General features: G+C 41.1%; 1 protein-coding gene across 1 annotated transcript in view; it reads left to right on the top strand.

Annotated features, from left to right (window-relative positions):
- Positions 1-2,126: 2,126 nt before the first annotated feature.
- The window catches only part of LOC117414668 (ras association domain-containing protein 3-like), an 82,990-nt gene continuing 62,813 nt past the window's right edge, over positions 2,127-22,303 (top strand). Inside the window, exon 1 of the mRNA XM_034024431.3 lies at positions 2,127-2,899. Within this exon, the coding sequence (XP_033880322.3) occupies positions 2,491-2,899 (409 nt within the window). The 5' untranslated portion in view covers positions 2,127-2,490. The remainder of the gene's footprint in view (positions 2,900-22,303) is intronic.

Genomic DNA, 22,303 nt, shown 5'->3' on the forward strand with positions numbered 1-22,303 from the left:
TTAAAAGGGAATTATAGAGTGAGGACAAGGTGAAGCAACCATCCCCTTCACACATTACAGTACGATACTCTGAATCACACATCTAAGTACAGTTGTACAGTAGGCGCTCTTAAATAAACAAATCCCCTGGGCCGGATGAGATCCTCCCAATAGTGCTCAAAGAAATGAAAGAAGTTATTTACAAACCGCTAACCAAGGTCATGCAACAGTCTCTTGACACAGGGGTTGTACCGACAGACTGGAAAACTGCAAACGTAATACCGATCCACAAAAAGGGAGACAAAACTGAACCAGGTAACTACAGACCAATAGGCCTGTAAACTTATGGAAACTATAATAAGATCCAAAATGGAAAATTACCTATATGGTAACAGTATCCTGGGAGACAGTCAGCATGGTTTTAGGAAAGGGAGATCATGTCTAACTAACCTGCTTGAATTTTTTGAGGATGCAACATCGACAATGGATAATTGCAAAGCATATGACATGGTTTATTTAGATTTACAGAAAGCTTTTGACAAAGTCCTGCATAAAAGATTAATCCTCAAACTGAACACAGTAGGGATTCAAGGAAATGCATACACATGGATTAGGGAGTGGTTAACATGTAGAAAACAGAAAGTACTGATTAGAGGAGAAACCTCAAAATGGAGCGAGGTAACCAGTGGTATACCACATGGATCAGTATTAGGTCCTCTGCTATTCCTAATCTACATTGATGATTTAGATTCTAAGCAAACTTGTTAAATTTGCAGACGACACAAAAATAGGAGGAGTGGCAAACACTGTTGCAGCAGCAAAGGTCATTCAAAATGATCTAGACAGCATTCAGAACTGTGCAGACACATGGCAAATGACATGTAATAGAGAAAATGGTAAGGTACTGCACACAGGCAATAAAAATGTGCGTTATAAATATCATTAGGGAGATACTGAAATTGAAGAAGGGAACTATGAAAAAGACCTAGGAGTTTATGTTGACTCAGAAATGTCTTCATCTAGACAATGTGGCGAAGCTATAAAAAAGGCCAACAAGATGCTCGGATATATTGTGAAAAGTGCTGAATTTAAATCAAGGGAAATAATGTTAAAACTTTACAATGCATTAGTAAGACTAGTATATTGTGTTCAGTTCTGATCACGTTGTTACAAAAAGGATATTGCTGCTCTACAGAGTGCAAAGAAGCGCGACCAGAATTATCCCGGGTTTAAAAGGCATGTCGTATGCAGACAGGCTAAAAGAATTGAATCTATTCAAGAAGAATACGGTGATCTGATTCAAGCATTCTGATTCAACCTTCTATATATTACATAGTGCAAGTCAGCATGTGACAAATGAACCAATCTGTAAATTCGGCAACTCCCTTATGGGTGTAACTGCAATAAGTATTCCATAAGTTAAATCGTGCAGTGCATATTAGTCCAGCTGCCTGTAGTACTAAAAATATTTAAAATATTGCTAGTTTTGGAATCTGTGGTTGAAATATAAACACATAATTGTACTATTCTCGTGATTTCTCTTTGTTTTGCAGTTGCCGTGGTCATGTAAACATTTCTCTGTCATTTTGTAAACATTTTTTGGTAGTTTGTTTATTCAGCCTATTTTGTAAATGATCACAGTTGGAAATAGACAATTTTCAGTTTATCATCATCGATAACCGTTTGTTCAACAAGAAAGTATCGATTTATTGTCAACTGTTTAACATTAGATAACACGGAATAGCCATACACATAAACAATGGGAACGTGTTTCCAAAGTGACTGGTCGCTAGATGGCGCTCTTACTTCTATACATTGGGACCGCGCTCCATAGATTTGAAAAAGGCTAGTCTCTTCCTAATGAAGCAAAACAGAAAAAAAAAATAACAGGTGTTTTCCCAAATAGTGTTTATGTTATGCTGGTAACATTTCACATAATCCTGATGCAGACCCTGTTGCAGATTTTTTGCATGCGCAAAGTTGACACCCTACTCATAGTCTTCATATCCTGGGTCTGTTGTTTATTTTATTTTATTATTATAACCTATTAACCGTGCGAATGCAATTAATGTAAAAACAACCAACCGGTCGTCCCCCGCCCCCTTCCCGCTTTTTGTGTTCACTTGCCTGCCCACCTTGAGCCCGACCCTTTTCAGTCATTCTTTTTAACCACAGCCTCGATCACACAGCCTATCCACTTTAACAGAAAGAGAAATACACACAAGAGTGAATGAATTTCAATGACACCCGATATCTCCTCTACTTCCTCGCTTGCTTAGCCTACAGCTGCAGGTAGAGGTTTCGGGGGAAATTTGCAAAGGTGCGCAAAGAGGGAGGGGGTACCTTTAACTGTAGCTCTCGACGCTGAAGTGTTGCTGTTGCACCTGAGATGCGGGCCGGACAAACCAGCTATACCTGTTGAATGAATTAGATACATGCATGACTCGAAAGCGGTGATATGAATCATTGTAGGAAGTACTACGCTGCATTCCTGATGGTGATAAGCAAGCCATGGCGTCGACTACGACTGCTGTACAAATGCCACCACAACCCAATTCGATCATAGCAGCGGGGAAGGACAAAGTCAGCGAGGTATCTCCTCCTCGAGCGAAGATGCGGCTGCAAAAGAACCCGGCTAAGGTGCTCAAGAGCCCGGTCCTCCCGGCTCAAGATGTCTCCTACTGGGAAGCGCCAGGGGATTTAGGGGGACGGAGTCCCGCGGGGGTGGGCGCTGGAGCCCCCCGCTGCAGGAAAAGAGGATACCGCCCTCCCGATGTGAGAACCATCTTTGAGCCGCCCGGGAAAGACCCCCAAGGGAAAGAAGAGAGAGGAGAGGGGCACAGCTTCTGTGATGGCATCGCCGGGGCTTGGTGTGACCACTGCTGCCGCTACATCCTGCACAGCAGCCTCGTATGTTCAGGTATGTGAAAACGGGTCTGTTTATAAATAGTACGGTTTACCACGGAATCTGTGCAGTTTTATCATGTTTTTCTCAAGGTTTTGCTTTGTATTTACCATAGATTACCTGGTTTGCCGTGTTTGTTATGCGTTGGTATACGTCGCAATTATCTCTGCTTGCTCCACGCTTTAGCTGTGCTTTATTACACTTTGCTATGCGGTATTACACTTTACTGTAGGAAACGTCTCTAAAGGAAATACAACATGCTGATGTTTGTAATACTAATGAAAGAACCAAAAATGGTGTCGTTATTAGTTATATTACATTTTCCAGTTAAACTACACACGTTTACTGCAAAAAGCACCACAACAAAAACGTGTGCAGTACATCTAGAACAGCTTTGCATCTTTAAAACGCTGCGATTTATATTGATCTTTTGTTCTGTCACGCTTGATATTTTGTTAACAGAAGTTGCCAGTATTTTCAACAGTTATATAAAGTGGTCCCATTTGTTCTCATTCAGCCGCGAGCGTGTAAGCAGTGGGCAGTACATTATTTACCAGCAATTTGTTAATTATTTATCCTATCGGTAATCGCGAGTCTCGCTAGAGCGGACAGGCGAGGCAAAACCGCTTGAAATTTGCCTTGCAGTCAGCATGGGCAGAGGAAGCGACGGAGTGTAACCAGTGAGTCTGGAGACACACATTTTGAAAGGGTTATTACTGTGTGTACCCTACAGTATTATTGTCTTTTGGTCGTCATCCACATAGTTTGCTATGGGTTTTTCATGGTAAACCGCAGTATGCTTTTATAATGGGTATATTCAACTTAACATACATAATGCATCTGTAGCGTTTGTCACGCAGTGGCCCCCATGCGAATCTCAATTCCGGGGGCCCCTATCCTATTCTTACCAGTAATACTACACCAGGATGCCAGGATTTTCAAACAGGACTATACACTAGGTATTGAATGTATTGCATTTTACTACAGTTTATCACAGTGACAGACACAATGCTATTGCATGGGATGCATGTGCCTGAAACCTGCAGGTGCTTTCATGATGTGGAATATGGTATCACACCTCTCAATTCTGAACACATTTCTTGTGTTGTTTTCACACCCCTAGCTTGGGAATATTCAGGGTTAGTTTCGCTTCAGTGATCCCGGACACCAAACCGGTACAGGTCAAAGTTTCTCGGTGATACTTATTAACTGAGTTTCCACCAACCAGCATCCTAGCCCAGGTTGAAGCTCATCCTTCGGCAAAAACACACCCAGTACTGTGTAATATGTGTTGGATGATTGTGCAAAACAAAAAGCTGGACCGGGACGGTAGCAAAGGTGGAAATGACTGTAGACCAAAGATAAACTTGTATAGTTATAATTCAGGGCTGTCATGGTCCTGGAGGTCCACTCCAGGTTTAACAGGTAAAACGATATAATGAACGACTTCAGCGTCTGGGTGGAGGTTTAATTGGTTCAATTAAATAATTTAGAACAGGGTTGGATCAAAGAACAGGAGTGGAAGGAATAACTTTGGCCACCCCTGTTATTATTATTATTATTATTATTATTATTATTATTATTATTATTATTATTATTATTATTATTATTATTATTGTTGTTGTTGTTGTTAAAATATGTGCTGACATTTCTAAAGACCCAGTAGGCATTCAAAAATTCCGCCAGTAAGCCAATTGCCAGTCAGGAGCTTGACTGCGATGTCAGCGAGCTACCGGCTCCTGGAGGATGACGGCCAGCCCTGCAGGTGTCCGCCTGAGTTCACCTGGATCCTGGCCAATAGGGGGCACTGTTGCTTGTTGAGGGGACGTGAGCAAACAGAAGACTTTCATTAACCCACTGCACAATCGGATGGCCTGGTTTAAAATGAAAATGCATGTTCGCTATAGCATGTGTTTCTTTTAAAACTGCACAATTGAGACGTGTGGAGCTAAGAGGCACGGCATTAATTGGAATGTTTTTTTAATCATTCTGTAGCTCGCTGTAGAGTTACCGGTCAATCCCATGCAAGCACAGAGTCATAGCTGTAACATTCTAGACAGGTGCTTATTTGTATATATGAAGATTAAGACTTTGCTGGTAAGCTTGCAGGGCGAGGCTGTATATCCTGAAACTGAAACATGTCAGCAATGATTAATGCTCTGATTGCTTTTAACCGATACACAGAAAGGTGCTCATTTAAATTCTTGCATAAGCCATAGAAAATGCAGACATTTATAGCCTTGGTGTTTTATGATATTCTCAAGACGTATACCATCCGTAATAAACTTATTTTTAAAAGTATTTTCACGGCAAGGGGATTCCCTCACTGCTGTGGTTCCTGTATTTTGAATGTAACTCATACAGTTCTATGGTACATTTACAATCTTTCTATCTCCAAATGCCCTGGCTAACAGCACCATGCTCCCCCTTTATAATGCTACAGCTGGAAGTCATAGATACATAGTTGATGATCGTAGGGAGGACAGGTCTTCCCTCTGCCAGGGTGTCTAACGTCAAGGTTTGGGGACCCCTGTCTAGCACAGCTATGGCTACAATTTTTGCACTGCATGGAATTTTAGGATTGAGACATATAATAATAATAATAATAATAATAATAATAATAATAATAATAATAATAATAATAATAATAATAATAAAACGATATGAACATAATTTAGATCTTTTATTTAACATCATGTAGTCACAAAAACTACAAAATGACATCACAAAAGTCTACCGGAAGCTCTCTGGGTTTACAAACAAACGCCAAGATTGTAACATAAGCGAGAGAGCGGTGACCAATCCTGTTTGAATGTTAAGGAAAGGAAAGCTAGTGCACCCCATCAGAGCTGTACATGTCATCTCAGCAAGGAAGTGGGAGGGTCACTCTCCAGGTACAATGACAGACAGGGAAGCATGAACAAGACACTGGACACTGCTGTTTCAATAGCAATGATTAGGGGAGTCAGGCTCCTAAAATTAAAGAAAACCAACCTGCAAAATCCCTTTTCAAACCAGAGCACTGACATCAGGACATTTTTTTCATATATGATGCGTGTTGTCAGACAAATAAGGTGTAATGCAGATCACACTCAATAGTCTTTGTGCATTGTGCACAGGGGACTGAAATGGTTCAGGCAGGGAATTCACTTTCAGTTTAGATCAAATCACGTAAACATCAAGGATATTTTAAGTGGTTCCAATACTAGATGAAATCGTCAGTCGATTAGATAGTATTTATTCATCCTTCGATAAACAACACGCCCAATGATCAGCAAGGAAGGGATTGATATCTTACCTCAATCCATTACGTCCCGGCTGTGCGCCAGAGTTCACCCCCTCTTCCCCAGCCTCCACCTGCTTCTTGGCTTCGTCTAACGGGGGAGGGCAGCTATCCAGCCCCCCTGCCCATGGCTTCCCTACGGTCAGCCTCTCTACTTATCTGTGAGCTAATTTATGAGCAGGGAGACCGCAAAAGGCGAGGCCAAAGAATTTTGTGAAAAAATGTATAATGTAGTTGTGTTGTCTGGTTTGTTTTAATAAATAATCTATCGCATGAGTTTACTGACTGAATCACAGTAATCCATTGAAGAACCACATAGGTACTGGATATTTTAATGAGTTAACAGCGGCAGATTCCAATATTAACCATACATCTGCCACAGCTGACATCAGTGGCAGAATCAGCTAAGGTTTCCTCAGGGTACCAAAGAATGAAAATGTTTTTTTTACAGTAAAACCTTTATCCTGGTCTTTTCCATACACACTATTTCCAAACAAACACAAACAGTAGAGCTGTGCTTCCCCTGCTATGTGTGTGTTGAATGGGTCTGCCCTGTACCCCATTCTCCATGAAGACTGTGCTGTCCCAGTGACTGCCCTCCCCTCCCTCTGCAAGCAGGTTCATTCAGGTCTCAGTGTGGAGAATGGGTAGTAAAGCACTGTACTGTTCCAGTGATTTTGTATTGTTTTATATTTTATGCATGTTACGTTACTTTTTTATATATGTTTAAGTAAACAGAAGAACATTTCGTAACTGTTTTGACACCTCAGTGTCACGTGCAACTTCTAATTCTTCGCACATGTTTCTAATTACAGTCTAAAGGGATATGCATATCAAAAAGATGCCAAAATATTTTGGAATGTAGATTCCTGGTTTCTCTCTGGGTCCTGTGACGATTGGTGAGCTGTGTCAAGTACAGTAGGACTACAATATAAATGTGTTTTACAAACACCAAGTGGAATGTGAAAAATGTAAGCTGGTTTCTCATGCATTTGGACGTGCTCCACTGGTTCAGCTGAAACTACGGCTCCAATTTGGAAAGCCCAATTCTTTTTTTTTATTTCAACCCGGCTCACAGCTGCCACCCCCACGCTGACTCGGGAGAGACGAAGACGGACACCTGCGTCCTCCGAAACGTGTGCCTTCAGCCGTCCTCTTCTTTTCACTCTGCAGGCCCGCCATGCAGCCACCTCAGAGCTACAGCGTCGGAGTACCACGCAGCTCTGCGCCACTTACAGGCAGGCCTGCAGACGTCCGGACAGTCTACAGGGGTCGCTGGTGCGCGATGAGCCGAGGAGACCCTGGCCGACCTAACCCTCCCTCCCACCGGGGCGGCGCTTGGCCAGTTGTGGGCCGCCCCATGGGAACTCCCGTCCGTGGTTGGCAATGGAATAGCCTGGACTCGAACCGGCGACCTCCAGGCTATAGTGTGCATCCTACACTCTACAGTGCCTTTACCGGATGCGCCGAATAACAAGGCTGCTGATGTAATATTATTTTTATTTTTACCGGACCTCATTTTGGAATCTATTTTGCATTCATTCATTCAGTTCCAACGACAGAATGCCCGGGGGAATCGCACTGTTTCAAATTCTGCTGTATTGCTTAGCAGATGCGGAGCTTGATCCAAGTCATTCTCTGAATTCAGCTGCTTGTTAGGTTTTAACATATTTATTTTCCATACATTGTAATATAAACAGAATACCCTTTGAAGGTTCAGTGAGAGCTGTGGTTATTTCACTTGGTCGTAACGACTGGTAACTGATATTGTCAATGTCGGGGTATGGCAGTAACAATGTCAGCACCACGGATGAGAGGAAAATTTGCTTTCAATCGGCTTTTAAAAAAAGTTAGTTGGCATTAATCGGTTCTCAGTACATGAGTAACCATGATTTTAAAAACTTGATTAACACTTCTATTGAACATGTAGACAAGGGGTGTGCAATTTTTCAAAAAAACTAGAAAAATCTACTTGTCCTTCGCACAGAACACACATCAAAAAGTAGAACATAACTTTGGTTTTATTTAACAGTGAGCACAATCAATCAGTTAGTGATTAACAGAGGCAGGTCTAGCCTTGTAGCTTGACTGGTTCACTAACTTCTTCAAGATACATAAAAGGTTCCCTGTGATCCCACCTCACTTCCACACATTTCTAACAGACCATAAGGAAATGTTTCTGTCAGTGTAGTTTGGAACACATTTGCTGTAAACTTAAGTAACATACTTAGAGTACAACTATAATAAGCAATAATATAGTTATTCCTCTCTTTCTCTATTAGCTGAATTCAGCTCCTGATGTACAGGTGTTTTAGTTTGTTGCATCACAGACATGAAATCATTGCCAACTATTACTGCTGCTTTGTGGAATTCTGTTTTTTCTTGACGTTCTTTCAGTTTTGTAACTGCTGAACCCCAGATTTTTAATGGACTTGTGTGTAACCTGTGAAGTTTCTCTGCATTTTCTACCAAAATGCACCTAATATTTACAACAGACACTATCTTTACATGAGTGCTAATATAACAGGGAGGAGGCTGAACGAGAACCAGCGACCCCACACGCTGCAAGCAAGCACCTTAACCACAATGCAAAAGAGCCAGGCTCGTCTGCATTCATGGCATAGAGCTTTTAACCTCATCTCATATCACCGAAACGGGACAGAATCTGAAACGCAGAGCATCACACAACACTGCCCGTTACACTATCAGCAGCCCACAAGGCTGGCCTTAGTCCATCTGAAACAACAGACAGCGCTACAGGTGCAAATTTCTCAGGCCGCCTTTTTCAAACAATGAAGTAGTGCAGGGCTGTCTGGAGCCATGCATGGTTCGCTGGGGCTTCTGCTTACGGCTCTTTCAGTGGTTTTAATGGGTTTGTAAGGACACAGTCCTAGGTTGAATTCAGTGCAGTGAAAATGCAGCAGATTGATTGCTGTGTTTTAATGAGCAGAAAACTACTGAAGCGTTGACTTGGCCTAGCTGCTTCTATTGAGTTAGCTGAACTCTTTCTACAGCTGTAAGTACTCCCTGGTAATGGGTTTGATTATTTTGCTAAACAGTTGGCTCTGAGTGCTAAAGTTTCCCTAGCAGGAAATACATGAAGTTCTTTTTGATGCAGCATGGTAATGAAAGAGCTACAATTAGATTCCTGTGCACACCCTTGGATAAATTCCTTCTGAAATTGCATGTCATTTATGCAACATACTGAGTACTTGACCAACTGCGTTAACAGAATAAAGATGAACCGTTCAGCTGCTCTGCGCACAGTGCTTTGAGGCAGGATTTCAGTTGTCTGAAAAAGGTTTTTTTCCCTTGAGGATACCGAGGTAAACACTTTAAATACATCAGTTAAGGAAGCATGCACGTGCTTTATTAGACGCTGTGCTGACACACAGGCTTCAGGCTGCCTCTACAGTGTACACCCAGCCGGGGATACTACTGGAGTGTGCCAATAAACACTGAGGTGTGACCTCTCGTAAGGCTTAAATAAACTTTACAGATGGGACCTTAAACATTGATTTTGTACAAAAAACAATGAAATGTTGGAGTGACATATCCCACCCTTATAGCAGTTTCCCATCGTAAAAGCACAGCAAAGTGTAATAACGCACAGTGAAAGCATGGTAAAGCATAGGGAAGCATTGTAAAGCATAGAGAGGTATGGTAAAGCATAGGGAAGCATTGTAAAGCACAGAGGGGTATGGTACAGCACATTCAAAACAAACCATGGTAAACTAACCCTTATAAAAGTTTCCCATAGTAAAACCATGGCAAGATATGGGTAGCAGTGTGGAGTAGTGATTAGGGCTCTGGACTCTTGACCGGAGGGTCGTTGGTTCAATCTCAGGTGGGGGACACTGCTGCTGTACCCATGAGCAAGGTACTTTACCTAGATTGCTCCAGTAAAAACCCAACTGTATAAATGGGCAATTGTATGTAAAAATAATGTGATATCTTGTAACAATTATAAGTCATAAGTCGCCCTGGATAAGGGCGTCTGCTAAGAAATTAATAATAATAATAATAATAAAGATATAATAAAGCAGAGTGAAACCATGGTGAAGTATAGGTAAGCATTATGAAGAATAGCGAGGTATTGTAAAGCATATTAATAAACCTCCACCCCCCCTCCCCCCCCCCAGCTTCTCTCTCAGAGACAGAGCTCGGGGCAGAACTGGAACGCATGGCAGTGTCCACACTGCTCTCTCTCTCATCCAACTGGAACGCATGGCAGTGTCCACACTGCTCTCTCTCTCATCCAACTGGAACACATGGCAGTGTCCACACTGCTCTCTCTCTCATCCAACTGGAACACATGGCAGTGTCCTCACTGCTCTCTCTCTCATCCAACTGGAACACATGGCAGTGTCCTCACTGCTCTCTCTCTCATCCAACTGGAACGCATGGCAGTGTCCACACTGCTCTCTCTCTCATCCAACTGGAACGCATGGCAGTGTCCACACTGCTCTCTCTCTCATCCAACTGGAACACATGGCATTGTCCACACTGCTCTCTCTCTCATCCAACTGGAACGCATGGCAGTGTCCACACTGCTCTCTCTCTCATCCAACTGGAACGCATGGCAGTGTCCACACTGCTCTCTCTCTCATCCAACTGGAACGCATGGCAGTGTCCACACTGCTCTCTCTCTCATCCAACTGGAACGCATGGCAGTGTCCTCACTGCTCTCTCTGCTTTGTGTTACTCGGTGCTGCTGGGGACACATATTTGAATATGCTAACAAACACGCACTGCTTAAAATGTATTGAGAGGCAAAAATGACCTTGTTCACATTGGTTCCTAAAACCGAATTTATAAATAACTGTCAAATGCAGAGGAAACCAATCTATGAATGACATCTGAAACTAATCACACACATTCATCTGTCCTTCGTCTGGGTCATTTCACTGAAGTTTATTTTACTGTAATATGAAAGAAAATGTGAAAGTTAAATCTGAAAGCTAAATGAGAAATGTATCGGTCTTTATTGCTTAATTAATGCTCTGGGCATCTCTCAGTCTGCATGCAATTCTTGTCATGCTGAGGAAATGGAAGATATACAAATTCAGAAATGATATGATCTCTTTCAGCCATTGGATGCCATCAGGAACTCCTGGGAAGGTATAGACTAATTTGAAACAAGAGATTCAGAACTTTGTTTGGTGATACTTTTTAATAGAATGCGCTGAACAGGTCTATAAAATACACTAGATGAGGTGAAGAAAGCTCCTTTTAAAATGTCTTGTTGTACTTCTTTAATAAGGACCAGCATGTCTTATCCAACTGTATGCTCACCAATACAAATTCATCATTATATTTAAGTTGATGTGTGCCACTCTGTATTATTATTATTATTATTATTATTATTATTATTATTATTATTATTATTATTCAATATTTTGCTTGACAAAAAGAATATACATATACAGTGGCACCAAAAAGTAAGTTTGATATAATTCAGTATTCATATATTCAATATATGGATTAGTACTATAACTGCATCTCAGCCCATTAAGCGATGTTACTTGTCACAATCCGAAGCACCGAAAGTGTCTTTGAACAGGACAGCGTCACTGGCAGGAAGTGAGACTCAGACAACAGCGGCTGCAAGTTTACACGCTAGTGTGCTCTTTTAATAATAAATAATAAAACAACAAACAAAACACTTGAACATAATAAGAGGTATTATTATTATTATTTTTTTTTTTTTAATTTAGTCGTCGCCAATTATTTTACCCCGGTTTTCACCCCAATTTAGCATTCCCAATTATCATCTGTATCCTCGGCTCACCGCTCGCAACCCACCTGCCGACTCTGAAAACGGAAGCTGGAACACGCGTCTTCCGAAGCTGTCATTTTTCGCACTGCAGATCCACAACAATGCCACCAGAGCTATAGTGCTGGAGGACAACACAGATCGGGCGGCTCCACTGCAGAGCCACAGGCGCCCTATCGGCCACAGGGGTCGCTGATGCGCGGTGAGCCGTGGATTCCCCTGCCGACCTAAGCTTTCCCTACCCGGGCAGTGCTCAGCCAATTGTGCGCCGCCCCCTAGGAACTCCCGGTCACGGTCGGCTGTGACATAACCTCGATTTGAACCTGCGATCTCTAGGCTATGGGGCACATCCTCCACATCCTCCACTTTACTGGATGCGCCACTCGGGAGCCCACTCGGGAGCCCCCCATAAGAGGCATTATTATATTATAAACAGTAACGTGGGATTATTATAAACAGCAACAAATGTGGCTGCAGTAAATTACGTTATAATTGCATCTCAGGCTTCTGGTAAACTTATCATAAACCAATCAAGCTTCGTTCTCTTGGTTTATGGTGTCACCAGAACCCCTCGATGCAATTATAACCTTGTAATTCACTGCAGCCCATCAGTCAGCTCTCTGATACATGACACTCACATAAATGTCAGTCGCGTTTTTCTGTCCTTGTATTAAGAATAAAATCAATTCCCATTTTATATATTATATTTTGACTCCGCCACCAGTTTTTGATACAAAGACCATCTCTTCAATGTTACAATATATTTGATTATCTGTCACAGCCCGCATTTTTTGTTTTTTTCTTGCATGCGCAAATCAGTCTGTCTTATACTGTGCAGTTACACAGCACTTCCTCCAGTTTCACCTGACAAAAATGCAGCAAAAGCAAAGTGAACGAGACAAGCTAGGGTAATGTGACAGTTAATCATTAAACAGTTTTAGATACTGTGATGTCTTTTTTTTTAATCTTTTTTTTTTTTTAAACGTTTTGTTCTAAAGACAAAATACTAGATACTGTATGTTTTTCCAATTATTCTGATGAAGGAGCTCTGTGTCTAAGAGCTACTGCTGAAGGCTTGACAGCCCTGAGGACCCTGTGCATTGACTCTGTGAATCTAATGAATCCCAGTTTGCACAGTGACCAGACCACACAGTCATAGAGCAATCAGGGGTAGTGAGATGGAAGGCTTTTAAATTAGATTGGACGAAAGACAGTGAGAACCTAGCGAGGTCACAGTTTCAGTACAAACTGTTATCCAAAGTAACACAAACAGCCCTCTGGTAACCCTTCCTGTTGTGTGCATAGAAAATGCGATGGCCTCAATCTCCCATATTTAAAGTGTAATATATTATATAGCACTACACTGTACTATTATTATGAATGAGTCATTTAGCAGACGCTTTTATCCAAAGCGACTTACAAAGACTAGGGGATGAACTGTGCATCACAACTGCTGCTGCAGAGTCACTTCCAATAGGACCTCGTTTGTTTTACATCTCATCAGAAGGACGGAGTACAAGGAGGTTAAGTGACTTGCTCAGGGTCACACACAGTAAGTCATGGTGGAGCTGGATTTGAACCAGGAACCTCCTGGTAACAAGCCCCTTTCTTTAACCACTGGATCAACAAGCCTCCATAATATACTATTTATGAGGTACATATGTTGCATTGTAATTAGACACCCCTGTGTGTCTTCCTATTGAAATTCATAATAAGTGTTGTTTTGCCTCCCAAGCTACTTCCAGGCTTGTAGATGACATTGATAAGCCCCAGGTGCGGCTGCAGGTTGCATTAAGAACATGACTGTTTAGTTCATAATAAATGATCCTGGGATTCTATATTTATAAAGCACAAGATGTCATAAAGGTAAAGTATTTCGACTGTTTATGATGTGAGCAATTATTTGATTGTAACACTTTGCAGTTTTCGTTATTTGGTAGATTTGTAGAGATGTTACAAGGGCAGCAGAAACACAATTCAATGAATAAAGCAATACTAGATCCTAGAAGATTTCAAGCAGGTTTGAGTTTTTTTTTCTGTAGCTCAAACCAACTAACTAGAGTGCCAATAAGGTCTGGAGCACACAGAATGGGTAAACTATGGAAGAATGGTCCTGTATTGAAATAAACATTCCCCAAAGAATCCTTTTTTTAGATTCAAGCTGACAATGACTTAATGGCAATCATGGTCTGAGAGCGGCTTGCTGTGTCGGTGTCTATGGCTATTGACAAATAAGCGAAACTCACAGACACACATCGGAAAACACAGCACCCTGTGACAACCCTAAACTCATCATTCGCAGCACAGCTCCTCAGACGACACGGGCAGGTCAAGAATCTGTCACCGGCACAGGGCCAAGTCTCCTGGAGGGTATTAATACTGTCTGGGGAAAAGAGGAGGGGCTGAAGGAAGGGGGGGGGGTGTCTGCAAGGAAGGGGTGAGGGGTGAGGGGTGAAGGGTGAGGGGTAAAAGCAGGTGGTCCTGAGACCAAGCAAGTCAGAGATCAGTTCACTTCAAACCATGCCACACGTCCGGGTCACTGGAACCAGCCCCCTGTTCTAGCAGCATTCCCCAATGTGCTTGGAACTGGCCTCCTAGTGCAGTACCTGCTATTCCAGCTTTAGTCATGGGCCTGGCAGAGGATTTCAGCAGGACCTTCAGAAGGGTGACCCACTTCTTCTACCGCTTCCCCAAAATGATGAGCAGCTCCCGGCGTCCGAAGCTCCAGCTCCTGTGGAAATCTGCCGGTAGGTTCCTCCCGGAACACAGCTTTTTGTTTGTTTTGTTATTTATTTATATTTTGCTTCCTGAAAGCTGATCCTGATCTCTTCAGGTTTGTGAGGAGACCGCAACACTCTTCCATTTATAGCACAGAGACCAAGGCCACCCAGGCACAAGCTTATCCAGAGTTTATCCAGAGCAGACAGGATATACAATACAATACTGTGTGCTTTTATATAGCGCTCTTCATGCGGCGCGCCCCAGGGTGCTTTGCAATAAAAACTGCATAAAAGAGCCATCGGCCAATTAGTGCAGCTCAGAATAAGCTAATGCAAACAAATCTGTTTTATAATTGTGATTCAAAAGACTTGACTGTGCCAGCATTCCTGATCGGACTCGGGACGGAGTTCCAAAGGAAGGGCGCAGAGCAACTAAAGGCCCTCCTGTTTTTAGATGACTTTTAGGAACTACTAAAAGTTCAGATTTCACTGATCTCACAGTGCGACGAGGAACATAAGGGACCAACGTATCCTGTAAATATAAAAACCCAAAACAAACCACTACTTCACAGACCCTGACAACACTAGGGCCTGCTGTTGTAATGGAAGAATCTCTAATAAGACTTCATTTAAATTGGAAAAATATCATATTTGTTTTTGTATTTTTTGTTTTGTTTTTTTGCCACAGATACTGGGACAGTAATGTATCTAGGTGTGCAAGCTTAAATAAACTACTCTAAAGCTGAGGGAACACGAAGTCACTTTGTGGCTTGGAACTTGGTTTCAGGAGACTAGGTTTCAGGCCACTGCACGGCACACCAGGGAGTCTTGGGGTTTGATACAGTTCCTGGAACCAGGTTTCAAGCCACTGTTTCTGAAAAAGTGGCTTTGTGTTCCCTTGGCTTACGTCAGCATTTTGGTCTTCTGTAACAAAACAAAAAAAAAAATCCTGCAACCGTGTTCACAGCTGTTGTAACACAGTTTGGGGGATAAATGACCAGGCTGAGGTCAACACCTGTTTTTCAATTCCAATTCCAACTCGCAGTTTTTAAAATCAGTTCCCAATTCCAATTACTTTGAAGGAGTTTGAATTGGAAAGGTGTAACCTGACAGGAGGCCAGTATCTCGTGAGTACAAGTTTGTTCTTAATACTTGTAAGAGATTGTGGTAGCCTCATGCAATCTTCTTTTCTTTTGTAATTTCTCTCTCAGTCTTGCAATACTGTCATTTTGGTAGAAGAGCCATCATTTTGCGTTGCAGTTGCACCCACTTTCTGAGAACAAAAGCAGGATGGGACTCAATCATCAATATGTCGGTCCCAATGATAAATCACTGAGACATGATACAATTTACTCCTCATCATGAAGACTTTCATGGGGTAAAATAGCTTTCTCTTGCGAGTTAGTCTTCAGGAGCTATCATTCAATCAATCATTATGTTTGCATAGCGCTTTTAACGAGGGCCACCACAAAGCTCTTTACATGAAGAATAAAAAGAAAAACAAATAAAGTAATGACAGTACTTGTAATAATAACAAGAACAATACCCCAAAAATATTTACAAGTATTTAAAATAAATAAAACAGTCAAATAATGCTAAAAAGTAAAAATAGTAAAATATGCCATATAGAGACGAGAGAATATCATTTTAGATAACTGGATATGCCAGACTATAAAAATGTGTTTTTAATCAAGATTTAAAAACATCAACCAAGGGAGCTTCCGTTGCAGTACTGGGCAGCTCATTCGAGGGAGCTTCCGTTACAGTACTGGGCAGCTCATTCGAGGGAGCTTCCGTTACAGTACTGGGCAGCTCATTCGAGGGAGCTTCCTTACAGTACTGGGCAGCTCATTCGAGGGAGCTTCCCTTACAGTACTGGGCAGCTCATTCGAGTGAGCTTCCCTTACAGCACTGGGCAGCTCATTCCATAATTTTGGTGCAATATAGCAGAGGCATCTACCACCTGAGTTTTTTTTTTCTGAATAATGGGTACAGAAAGTAATCTTGTATCCTCAGATCGGAGTGACCGATTGGGGACATTTGGTGTTAAAGATCTTTAAGGTAAGGTGGAGCAAGGCCATTTAGAGCCTTATAGGTTAATAACAGCACCTTAAATTCGATCCTAAATCGGACAGGAAGCCAATGTAGAGATGCCAGCACAGGAGTGATATGAACTGTTGTATGTGCAGATTTTTCTTCATGATAAATCAAGATAATGAAGTCGCAAAACATGACTCAAATTACTCCTCTCGCATTTGCCTTTTGTAACCGGGTGAAACGTTCCAGACAGTAAGAGAATACAATTGGAAGCTGTAAATAATGTATTTACATTAACCTAGCATGAGTCTAAAAGCACACCAGTTTTGCATAGTTGTTCTGCCATGAGGAAAAAAACAGTGATTGTCTCCTAACCTATCCACAAGAACACCCGGTGTCTGCTGCAGCCAGTGAGATACTATCTCATGCTCACAAGATTAATAAGTTGTGTTCACGAGCCAATAAGACGTGTGCACCAGATAGTAACCCTTTATAATTCGCACCATGTCCCTTTAGATTTCCGTACGAGACAGTGCTTGTGCAGTGTATTGGAAATCGTATCCTCTAGTTTCACAGACTGATTAGCACCAGTCTTGAACTAGCTGATGTTTTGTAGTGGGAAGCACTGTTCATATGACATTTTCACCTACAGTATTTTGACCTAAGGTGGTGTGGGATTTGATTTACTGATCATTTTGCGTGACTGGCTCACACTTACCTCTCCTCTACAGAGCTTTGCGGTTAGCGGTTCGCGCCCAGCGTTGCTTTCCATTGCAATTTAATGGGCGGCGATGCCAAGTTATTACAATGGATGTCAAAGAACCAAAGTCATTGTATTAGAACCAAAGTCATTGTATTAGAACCAAAGTCATTGTATTAGAACCAAAGTCATTGTATTTAGAACAACAGTCATTGTATTTATCTTGTTCTTAATTATATCATTACTTGTACTGTGATTCTTGTTATGTATTTTTGTTTACGATTGTAAGTCGCCCTGGACAAGGGCATCTGCTAAGAAATAAATAATAATAATAATAATAATAATAATAATAATAATAATAATAATAATGTCACACGTACATTTTCCCTGTATTGACAGCAGGGGCAAAGTTATGCATGTAACTGGCATCATTGTGTGATAATGAAAGGGGGCTTGCTTAGGCGGCAATGTTTCAGAGACACAGACACTTCTCCAGGGCCCCTAAAGAGCTATTTAACCACTGGTCAGGCAGTGCAGTTTGATGTCCTATTTATAATTTAGTGGACGAAGTACAATCCCTGTGTGAATAAATAAATAACACACTCCTCTTACTGTGATGGGCTATACGTTGAGCTGTGTACTGCTATATAGCTTCACAAGGCAAGGAGAATGAACAAGTAACCCTGCCGATTTGTACTCTAATGCCGTCTGGCAGGTACTCTGTGTCCTGGTTTAAAAATAGTCTTGACCTTGTTGTTTTATAAACGCATGTTGAAAGATGTTGTGTGTTTCATGTAAAATGTTATCAGAGCACAAAAACACCATTTGCGGAAATAAGATACCTCAAAGTATTTATTTATTTATGTAGGTACACAATGCATGATGAGAGACCTACAATTACATAACTTTTTTTTTATAGTGAGTGAATATTTATTTTTTACCAGTTCTCATTTTCTAAGTGACGGTGCATTGCTAGCAGTTTCAGAGCTTGGCTAAAGAAGTTTAGGGTTAAACGTTTAAACCTTTTCCATACATTGCTCTAGTTTGTATAAGCCGAATACTCCATGATAAGACCAATCTGCATTTGTGGAATTTCATCATTTATCTCCTCTCTCTCTCGCTCTATGTATTTGCATATTTACAGTACATTTGCGAATAAAATAATGCATTATAACATTCCCAATGAATGAGAGAGTCTTGTCATAAGGGTTGTCTTTGTTAGCTATGTGCAGTTAATTCAAGTTAACTCTATAGTTTTTCATAAAAGCAGGTCATTTTTTTTGTAAAATAACTTGATACAAAAAATGCAGCATTGTATTTGTTTTACAAAACGAATTAAATCAAATCTCACTGTGAGAAACTGAATACATAACTATAAAGCTGGTGCTAAATTTGGAATTACTAAATCAAGCTTAATAAATTCAATGACAGATGTTTTGCCTGCAATTCAGCATTGAAGACATTGAAAGACACATTATGTAGACAGGTTTGTCATTAAATGTATTTAATAAGTTTTATTTCAGTATTTCTTCATTCTGAGAAGTTCCTTAGAGTTCATTGAATTAAGTAAGGTAGATCAAAAGCTTTCATAGTAAACAGTTGTATCAAATGTGTGCAATACAATTTTTTTGATAATACGAAGTGTGTATCGAGAGTCTTTAAAAGCCAGCCCTAAAAATAAACATCTCATTATAGTGGGGTCCTGTGGCAAGGAGCAGGCTTTTTTATCACAACAATTGCTAAAATCACTACTTCCTTGATAAAGGCACAGCCATATGGTGTGCAGGGGGAGTCATACAGGGGGAGTCATTACCAATCTGCATTTGTGGAATTTCTTAATTATCCCAGAGGGTCTCCCTTGGTAAAGGCATGGCCGCGTGGTGTGCAGGGAGAGTCACACAGTCAGGGAAGTGCAGGGGTCCCAGAGGGTCTCCCTTGGTAAAGGCACGGCCGCATGGTGTGCAGGGCGAGTCATACAGTCAGGGGAGTGCAGGGGTCCTCTGAGTGTTTGCCCGTCCTGCAAACTCCCATTTGTCTATCAAAACAGTCTGTACTTGCATTGTCTGTGCCAAAAGAAACAGGTTAAGTGTTGAAATAGCTGGGGAATGTCTGGCCAGATCAGGTCTGAAGAAATTGGGCACACAGTAGCCTGATTGATCACAGCTGCTTGTTGCATGTCTCAGTTGTCTGTTTTGGGGAATGTTCACAGTACCCATTGTTCACAGAAGTGTCTTCCTGCTGTCAGTTTTAACACACTCAATAACATAGCCAAATAGAAACGGTTTCGATTTTACAGTCAGCGCGTCGCTCTTGCGCCACACATCTTTGCTTACATTCCCTTTTGAAAGTGGTGGTAAAGGCTGCAGTGCGCTTCATTCTAAAAGCTCTTTCAGAAAGGCAAAGCACAGCCGTGAGGGTCAGGCGCAAGCAATCAGGCAGAAAGGCAGGAGATCAGCAGTGCTACTGAACACTTATTTAACAAACATAAAGGAAAACAGAAAAGACTTTAAGACACATTAACAATATACGGTCACACATGGTTTTGGTAATGTTTTTGGCAGCTCCCAATCCTACTGAACACATAGGCTAGTTGCAGCCTTTTATACACACCTGTATCATTTAAGCTACATTGAATCATGAATTAATTGGACCACCAATCATGGGTCACAGTTTTCTCCATTGTTTCCACATTCTGACATGGAAATGAAGTATTTTAAAGCAAGCACAAATGTAACCCTTTCCTGGGATTAAAACACACATTCAACCCAAACTATTGAACATTACACTGGAAATGAAGTAAACAAATGTGAAAATAAAGATAGCACTGTTACTGATGTAGCTGGTGGGGTTCTGCACATTCATACTGTAGAATATGGAACTGAAGGAAAAGCAGCACCACTGCAAAACAAGTAAGCGATTTACATCAGATACAAAAATAAACACTCTTTACATGTGAGGGGTTTCACCCGTCACGACAACCAACACAGTTACCAAACCAGCAACAAACACGTTTTAAAAAAAACAAAAAACTATACCGAGCATCAAAAGAAACTTATCACTATTATAACACATTTATTTTCGAAAAAAAAAGGTATATATGATGGATATTGACGAAATGTTTTTGGTTTCTTTTTAATCACTCGATCATTCATCCTTGACCATGACACGCTTGAGTGACTATGACTGAAGCATATGCACTTAATCACCTAATTAGTGAGACAGTTGATTGGACACTGGATATGGAGGGATTTCAGCTGCTGAATTGCAAGCTTGAATAAAAGCAATAAAGAAAATCACAGAATAAAAACAATATGCCACGTCTGTCAAGAGAGCAGCGCCTTCATGCAATCGACATGTTGGAGGCTGGACTAGGGCAGCGTACTGTGGCTCGCTGTCTTGGGTCAGCGTACTGTGGCTCGCTGTCCTGGCGAGACGGTATAACCAGACACACTCTGTCAATGACAGGCCATGAACTGGGAGACCAAGAGTCACAACACCTGTCCAAGATCGACAGATAATTTTGCAGCATCTTCGTGATGTGAATTGTTAATCAGCACAATAAAAAGTCACTGCACCTGCTCTAAAACAGAGTTTGTCATTTTTTGATCACATCTAGTGAATTTTATCCAAATATAAGTGATACGTTTCTTTTGATGCTCAAATATAAGTGATACGTTTCTTTTGATGCTCAGTATATTTACTGGCTTGTAAACTCATTGGTGTCAATTGAATAATCTGTACAGCTCTGTGGAAGTTTCAGGGATGCATTTGTGATAGACAATAAAAATAATGTTTACTGCAGCAAAGATACAAGAGGTGGTAACACTTCTCGATGCAGAAGGAAGGACGGCGACAGTTTAAGATAATAATACTGTAGAACTGGGCTGACCAGCAGATGGCGCTTGATTGAGGCGTGGCGGCTCCCATTCAATGCTTAACCGTGTTCTCAGATAAACACAGAATGTTAGCACAGCCCTCACAGCACTCCGCTGGGCTGCTCCTCTCAAACCCAGTCCTGTGGGGTTGTGTGGGGTGAGGGGACAGGCCTTGGAGGCATAATTCAAGATTCATGTGAAGATATACTGTATAAGATTAGGAGTAACACTTTAAAATCTTCAAATTCGTAACGGATTCCTCTGTTAAATGTTTCTCTCAACTCTCTTCACGACTGAAGATCACACACAACATGATGCCATTCAGTTGCACAGCTGATTTCGAATAAATAATGCACTATAAATTAGAACAGTCCATTAGAACAGCTTGCATTAAAGAAAACTAAAATAAAGAGTGGTTTGTTTGTTTTTTCAAATTAACTCGATTTGCTAAACTAATGTTTTTGTTTTTAAATAATCATAGCCTACTGTGTTCATTTATCGCCAGAAATTCGTTGTACCTTCAGTATGAAGGACCTTTTGTTACATTTACCATGCTCTTGTGTGCTTTACCTTGCTTGCCCGTGCTTTCACTATGTGCTGTACAACACTTTGCTCTGCTTTTGGCATGGCTTACAATCGCTAACTTTCATATGGGAGGCCAAGTTAAACATGGGAGAGTTCAACCATGTTGTTTTAAAAACGACTTTTGAAGTACAGTATTTAATAAAAATTTTATACGATTGTACTGTGTTGTAATGTCATGTGTTGTTACCATAAATGTGTATTTAATATAAACATAATATCTTTGTTTTGCACAGAAGCAGTGGACAAAATAACCCAACAGAGTTCTATTTTGAATTGTAAGTCAAGTCCCCATTTAAGGCCTATTGGCAGCAACTTCACTTATAATAATGTTGATCCAACACTCAGAATGTCAACGACAAAGCATTGGAATCGTTTCAGCCACAGGTTCTATACAAACAGCTTTTAGACTGTTTTTATTTAGATTTTATGACTTATAACGTATG

This window comes from Acipenser ruthenus, chromosome 7, assembly GCF_902713425.1.
Source record: "Acipenser ruthenus chromosome 7, fAciRut3.2 maternal haplotype, whole genome shotgun sequence".
NCBI classification, from domain to species: Eukaryota; Metazoa; Chordata; class Actinopteri; order Acipenseriformes; family Acipenseridae; genus Acipenser; species Acipenser ruthenus.